This window comes from Sabethes cyaneus, chromosome 1 (assembly GCF_943734655.1).
Source record: "Sabethes cyaneus chromosome 1, idSabCyanKW18_F2, whole genome shotgun sequence".
Classification (NCBI taxonomy): domain Eukaryota; kingdom Metazoa; phylum Arthropoda; class Insecta; order Diptera; family Culicidae; genus Sabethes; species Sabethes cyaneus.
Window position 1 is genome coordinate 141,312,401 of NC_071353.1, and position 7,197 is coordinate 141,319,597.

Here is a 7,197-nt window from a genome sequence, read left to right on the forward strand (position 1 = left end):
ATCTTATGATAAGCATAACTCATAACTTGCTTAACTGAGCTTACTTTTGTCACCTCAATTTAATTGAATTAACGAATACGCCTCAAATGTTTTTAGCGATCAATTGAGAAAATTGTCGTATATTCGGGTTACTGTCACATTTAGGCAAGTGCCCTTCTGTAACACCTCCGTTACCAAAAAATCACAGAAAATGAAATTCGCGTTAGACAAAGATTTGAATTGGATCTATCACGCTGTATAAAACTTCGAAATGAAATGCAAAGCCAGATGACGCACCCTGTGCCCAGCCACGTAGCCAGAAGGGGGGGGCCCGGGGGCCCAATTTTGATTTTAACTGTTTTATGGGCATATTTTTTCGTTTAGAACCACAATACATTAAATGTATTATAATATATTATAGTTATAACCAATAAGATATGCATATAATGTATTAGGAGCCAAGATAGGACTCCTGGCCCCCACCTCTGGCTACGTGGCAGCCTGTGCCAGCAGAACACAACTGTGTTTTTAGCTTGAAAAACAGAAAGCGGCTTTGTCGTCGATGTGAGAACTAGGAAAAACTAACTAGGGTCAGTAGTCCGAGGAAAGCGAACCGGTTCGCCCTGAATCATCTGTTTGCAGCATCTGGCTAGTAAGCTGACTAACCACTTCGGTTCCTCATCGTTGTGTAGGTGATCTAATGTCTATTCGGCCTCGCGTCCATTCGGCCTCGTGTCCATTCGGCCTCGCGTCTATTCGGCCTCTCGTCCATTCGGCCTTGCGTCCATTCGGCCTCACGTCCATTATGCCTTTTGGAAATATGCCCTCCCTCCAGTATGCCTCATATCCATTATGCCTGACGTCTGTATGCCTAGCGTACTATGCCTTGCGTCCGTATGCCTAACGTCTGTATGCCTCGTGTCCCGTCCCCCTCTCAAAGTACTCTGTAAGGTAATCCTCAACCGGATCCAGGAGAAGAGCGACGTTACTCTCCGACGGCAGCAAGCTGGATTCCGTGCTGACCGATCATGTGTGGACCATATCACAACGCTCCGCATTATATTGTAGCAGATCAACGAATTCCAGGACTCTCTTCTGCTGGTGTTCGTTGACTTCGAAAATGCTTTCGACCGACGCAACCACTGATCACTAAGTCTATGGTAGGGAACACTGACAATCCCTTCAACTTTACAGTAACGGGACAACTACAGGTTAAGTAGGTAGAAGCCTTTCAAAAGCTTGGTAGCCAGACAACGCCCGATAGTGGTACCAAGACTGATATAGCCACACGGGTCATGATTGATCGCTCCTAACGTGAAGGACAGACGGTCAATAACTCGACAAAATGTATCATTTCAGTAATTGACTGAGAAAACAATTGCAATTTTCCATTTTATATTTTTCAGTTCTGCTACCAACGACAATGTTTGTTTTTCTGATTTGGTGAAAATGTTTTAAGATTTTAATTAACTATCAGAGCAACAGCTTTTGTTTATCCTTATTTAGCTCCGAATGCAATGCACGGTCTTCACGGTCATCGCTTACACTCGGACCCAGTTCATCGAGCCACGGATGCGAATGTAGTCGGGCAGGTTCTCAACGGGACCAACCGCAGCAACCGCCGGACAACGGTCGTAAATGTATTTCATCGCAACATCACGCACGTTTTGCGCATTTACGCTCTGAAAACAAAGAAAAAACCAAATCATAATGGAGAAATTTTCATTTAAAAGTATAGAAACGCACATCAATCCTCTTTTCCAGCTCGTGCAGAGGAATACGACGGTTATAGCACAGCATCTGACGACCGATATCCTCGCAAATCGGAGTCGTTCCATCCAACTGAAGCAACATGTTGGTTTTCAACAGGTTCTTAGCGCGATCGACTTCACTATCGGTGACCATCGTGCAGAGACGCATCCATTCGTTCTGCAAATTAAACACCATATCCTCACACTTGAGCGGATCGCACACGAAGTAGATACCCCACAGACCGGTGTCCTTGTAGCAAGTATTGAACGACTGGAAGTTGTGGCACAGATTGTCCTCTGCCGACGCTACGGCCAAACGAGATGCATTGTTGGCACCACCGCCCTATCGAAAATGAAAGAATAGTTTTATGCATCAATCAGATACTAGTATACGACTTGTAAATGCAGAACAAACCTGCGAACGATCCCAAGCTCCAATCAACGTATTGGCAACCATCAGTGGAACATTGTCCTGATCGGTCCATCCGCAGCCCTCGACGGCAATGGCAACGTGAGCCAGCGGCAGCGAATCATCACGTACGCGAACCTCCGAGCCGGTGAATCGGCAGGCCGTCAACTGTGGAGCCTTTCCATCGAAAGTGCTACCAATCTTGCCCAGGTTCGATTGAGCCAACTGAACTAGATCCCGATGTTTAACACCCCCGGCAGCGGCCAGCACAATTCGGGGAGCCTTGTAGTGCGAATCGATATAAGCCTGCAGGTCCGACTTTCCAATCGATTGGATATTCTTGGTGGGTCCCAAAATGGTATTACCCAACGGCGTTCCCTGGTAGGCCGTGGCATGCAGATGATCGAACACAACTTCCTGCATGTTACTTTCAACCTCCTGCATTTCGCGCAGAATGACACCACGCTCGCGCTCGATTTCCGATTCACCGAGCTTCGAGTTCTGGATGATGTCCGATAGAATTTCCACTGCCTTCGGGACATCTTTGGACAGACACTTGGCGTAAAACACGGTCTGTTCGCGGGACGTGTACGCATTCAAATGAGCGCCCATGTTCTCAACCTCCAATTCCAGGTCGGTTTGAGACCGCTTGGAAGTTCCCTTGAATGCCATATGCTCCAGGAAATGGGCTACCCCATTGTTACGGTTGTCCTCATACCGAGAGCCAGCATCGATCCACAGGCCAACCGTAGCCGTCTGTGAGCCGGAATCCTCGCTGGCAACACGCAGTCCACTGTCCAACTGCGACGTTTCGGTCGGTGGAACATTAACCAGCGCAGCACGGAAATCGGCAGCATTCGACGACTTCAGACGCTGGTCAAATAGAAGAAAGAAACTTCATTTAGGTATGTCTGGTCTAACCTCACACTCAAAACAAACATAATTTAGCACAAATTTTGCAACTTAATTTTACTTAGCTATTTGAAAAACTATTGAATAAACTATCATATAAATATCACTACTAATATTAACTTAATTGGACGAATAATTTCAATTCCGAAACGAAAATTACGTAATTACACAATTTTCACTCTTCGCGTGAAAATGTCTTCGTTACGTACCTGAATCACTCGCGCTCCGTTGCCAGTCACCCGCAGGGTGTTGGCCAGTTTCAGTAGCGATGCCATGTCGTACTAGGATTGTATTCTCCGACGGCAGCAGAAAGATATCAAGTTTTGACCGAAAAATCACCAGCTCCTAGGAACTAGATGGAAAAGTGATACAGGATTTTTGTTTCGTCGATCGTCGTTTCGCAAATTGCTCGCACACGCACCGATTATATTTTGACAGCTGCCTGCAGAAACATGACAGAAGAAAAGAAAGAAAAAATCGATTATCAAAAAGCTGAAAGCGGAATTTTGACATTAAACTCGATTAAATATCAGTCCACAGACAAGCGGATGTTGGTTGAAACGTTGTTTTGTTTCAGAATTCCCGCATATTTAAAACTACAGACGGTAGATAATCTACAGACGCGCAAAGAGAAAAATTACCAATTCGGCAACACTTTTTTTTGTTTATTTTATTTAAACAGTTTTGGCAACCAGTCAGAATTGGATCAATCTCCCTATAATCAGCAGTAAGTTGCGTGAATCGCGAGGTATGTTCCATGGAACTTCGCGAATTACGACGCATATTTTGCAAATTGAACAAGCCAATTGAATTTTTCAAAGCATTATATGATATATCGAGTGTAACTAATCCATATGTTGTTAGTAAATCAATAGTTAAAGTTTTAATATTTCAGGTAGATTACAAAACTTAGTCTTCCCTGCCTATACGAAACACAAGTTTGTTTACTTTGCTCATTTGGTGTCTCGATTTGACGGTTCGATTGGTGTTTTATGCCACGCTCTTTGCGCGTCTGTAGATTATCTACCGTCTGTATTTAAAACCGGCCGGCTAATCTGGAGAACGTCATCGATGGATCATATGAAGATAGAATTAACAAAAGGGCGAATGTCGCAAGCGTAAACAGACCGAGTGAGAGTTGATTTTCCTGTGCTGGCCCAGCAAAAAATAACTCTCACTCGTTTTGTTTACATTTGCGACATTTGCCCTTTTGTTAATTCTACCTAGATATGCATGATAATGCATGAATCTTGGCATGAATGCAAGGGATTTCCAGCAAGGCGTATTAGTGCGTAGTAACCAGAGATTACTTATGTAATCATTTACGAATTAATTAGGTAATCAGTAAAGTAATCAATAATAATCTTAAGTAATCATTGGTAATCATGATTAATTTTTAGTAACCACAAGAAATTGATTAATGGTAATCAGAGGTAATCAGTTAAGTAATCAAAAGTAACTGTTTTCTATGGTGCGTAGTAATCACTGCTGTTGGAAACCCCTGCATGAATGCATCATATATTCATCGACTTCAAAGCTGCATATGATGCCATCGACCGCACAAACGACCGGGAGCACAGCGAGCAAGATGGTCAGACCAGGTGAAGCGCAATCTGATGGCAAGTACACGTTAGTGAAGCAATTAGAGTGCGGCAGCCAACAGCCGAGTGACCTAAGCCAATTAGATAAATAATATATGACTAAGTAGTCAATCTAATAGGGTATTTCTATTAAAGTCTCAACGTATCGTTTTTCATGGATCAGGGTTTACTCTATCGCAAATGATAAACCTTACATAAAATCAACAAAACCCAATTTTATTTCTCATTCAAATCGTTATCGTATTTAATCGGAATACCGCTTCGACCTTCCACCACCACAGCCGGCGCATCACGACCCAGATTCTGTTCCAATCCCTGCCAGCTACGGTTCTGAAAGGCATCACCCGAACTAACGGTGGCAAGCTCATTTCGGCCTCGTACCAACAGCTGCTGACTGCTGCTACCTGCACTGGTCTCCGGTTGTTCCACCTCAGAGCGCGTTGCGTTCCGCACCATCCCAGTCACTAAGCTAACATCGGCCGCCTCGGAGTCGACGGCTGCCGGATCGAATGGTCGGTACAGGCTTCCAGAGGGTAAAATCTCTGCAAAGTTCGTGCTATAACGATCAGGAAACTGTCCCATCCAGGCTGGATTAAATGCCAATTCACACTCAAAAACCGAAACCAGAGGTTTAAAAAACTCCCGCGAAGTAAATAGATTATTTTCCGGACAGCCAACCAGCACAAAGCAATCAATTTCGGCGAAATTTGCCAGCTTCGCTGGATTTATTTTTCCAACTGAAATGATATAGGTGCGTATGCCCCGTGCCTTTGCCAATTGTTGGACCCGATTGACCACATCCAAGTATCCGTCAGCAGTTAGTGTTGCCACAACTATTCCCAACGAGCGAGCATCTTTGCATTTTTCAATGTAATAGAAACGACGTCGCAACCATTTAGAGTTCAAGGGATCGGCCAGTTCCAAACTGTTAGTAGAAGGATCATACCGAAACCAAGTTTCCGCTTTCACGCTGTTGGAAATATTGAAAAAGCTTTGATTATCGTGTCCAATGAAAACGCAACTTGAATTCTCAGCAGACAATTCTTCCAATTTCCAGCTGAGGAAATTTTTCGCTTCCTCACAAGCAGCCAGCTTGCCCATTGTTAAACATTTGAAATGCTCCCCTAATTTATCGCCGATTGAATCCATACAGTAAGCATAGCTAACGTCATAGAACACCGCCAGTTTAGTACCGCCATCGGGGAACTTATCGCTGAAAGCTGCCACCAAACGGTCCACATCAAGTTGACCTCGCAGAAATACATAATGCGTGGGTAAGCGCACGGAACGACTTAGACAAGTATGACCAAAATGAACGATAGCATCGGCCGAAACATGGGAAGCGGCGATTTCATCTACACAACAGCTACCGTAGGAAGTATCCCCCAAAATGAAAAACTCTGCCTCCGGAATCGCTCGTTGCAACTGTTCCGCCACCGTTGTGCTGAACGGTAACAGTGCGTCGGGGAATTGAAGGCAAACCTGCAATCAAACATTATCCTAGAAAATTATTTATATTATTACAAACATCAGTAGTTCTTGTAAGCCTACCTTTTTGTATTTGTTTGTCAAAATCCAATCAGAGCACTGCTTCTGCACCTGATCATTCCAAAAGCTTTTGATGTTGGCGATTTCCACCGAATGTTGACCGTCTTCCGGTGTCGATTCCAGCTGGCGTTCAAGGGCAGCCGCTTCGTTGGAACTAAATGCAACGGCCATTACTTAGAATTGGTTTTACTATAGAAAGAAAAATACCACAACACTTTAAATCAGATTAGATAATGAATTTATTATTTATTATAAAACATACAGCACAAAATGCAACACGTTAAATTCCAATCATTGCACAATAATTTGATGGTTCGTTGTTTACTTACTTTGTTTTTGATCGAAAGAAGAAGGATTGAGGTTGTGTTTGTTTCAGATCCCTGATACCAATGTGTTATATACAGGTGTGGCAATGTTGGTTAAGTGGTGTTAGTGCAATGAAGAAATTCCATCATGGTGTGGGTGAAATCGTAAATCGACCAATCACGATGAAGCGTGACGTAAAACTCCAAAAACAAACCCCATTGTCCGACGCGGTTTGTTTTTGTAGTTTGACGTCGTTTTCTGATTTTTCGCTACTAATACCATCAAATGTCTTCATTTGCCACACCTTTTTAAACCTCATTGCCCTGATACATGATGGATGCATTTTCATAGCAGGGTTGGTATTTACCGGTTCAAACCGGTTAACAATCATACACCGAGGAAACTTTTCGTATAGTTTCTATGGCTGTGAACCATTTCGCGAAAGTTTTAACTTTTTAGTTAAAATTTGACAGTTCGATGGTTATTTCTCCTCAAGTAGTTAAAATCAGTTCAGAATGCGAACCATTTCATATTTGACAGATTGATAGTTATTTTACTCAATGATAGCATATATAAGGTGAGGATGAAGATATGTTTCTATAACAGCGAATTTAATTATTCAGTCCAGGTTGAAATAGGATGAATTTTTGATGTAAATTTGCTCCCATTTGATAGATAGAATTTATCTCAT

At 43.1% G+C, this 7,197-nt stretch overlaps 2 protein-coding genes across 3 annotated transcripts; both read right to left on the minus strand.

The window, feature by feature from the left end:
• Positions 1-1,347: 1,347 nt before the first annotated feature.
• Positions 1,348-3,469, minus strand: LOC128740183 (mitochondrial-processing peptidase subunit beta). The gene is made up of 4 exons (XM_053835714.1): positions 3,261-3,469; positions 2,146-3,012; positions 1,726-2,073; positions 1,348-1,661 (listed from the first exon to the last, which is right to left on the minus strand). The coding sequence occupies exons 1-4, from the start codon at positions 3,324-3,326 to the stop codon at positions 1,521-1,523; spliced, it is 1,422 nt and encodes a 473-aa protein (XP_053691689.1). The 5' UTR covers positions 3,327-3,469; the 3' UTR covers positions 1,348-1,520.
• A 1,398-nt stretch (positions 3,470-4,867) lies between these two features.
• LOC128745082 (2-(3-amino-3-carboxypropyl)histidine synthase subunit 2) lies at positions 4,868-6,510 on the minus strand. Of its 2 annotated transcripts, none has more exons than XM_053842064.1 (3): positions 6,463-6,510; positions 6,204-6,389; positions 4,868-6,134 (listed from the first exon to the last, which is right to left on the minus strand). In XM_053842064.1, exons 2-3 carry the CDS (start codon positions 6,369-6,371, stop codon positions 4,869-4,871), a joined length of 1,434 nt encoding a protein of 477 aa, XP_053698039.1. In that variant the 5' UTR covers positions 6,372-6,389; positions 6,463-6,510; the 3' UTR covers position 4,868. The 2 variants fall into 2 exon arrangements, with proteins under 2 accessions (XP_053698039.1, XP_053698038.1); XM_053842063.1 differs by having other exon boundaries at positions 6,204-6,414; positions 6,463-6,499.
• Between the last annotated feature and the right edge of the window lie 687 nt (positions 6,511-7,197).

Bases quoted from the DNA above. Each gene is read 5' to 3' on its own strand.
- LOC128745082 (XM_053842064.1), bottom strand. From the start codon at position 6,371: ATGGCCGTTGCATTTAGTTCCAACGAAGCGGCTGCCCTTGAACGCCAG. The intron at 6,135-6,203 runs GTAGGCTTACAA...GTTTGATTGCAG, and splicing joins TGACAAACAAATACAAAAAG to GTTTGCCTTCAATTCCCCGA.
- LOC128740183 (XM_053835714.1), bottom strand. From the start codon at position 3,326: ATGGCATCGCTACTGAAACTGGCCAACACCCTGCGGGTGACTGGCAAC. The intron at 2,074-2,145 runs GTTTGTTCTGCA...CATTTTCGATAG, and splicing joins GAGCTTGGGATCGTTCGCAG to GGCGGTGGTGCCAACAATGC. The intron at 1,662-1,725 runs GTGCGTTTCTAT...CTTTGTTTTCAG, and splicing joins AGCTGGAAAAGAGGATTGAT to AGCGTAAATGCGCAAAACGT.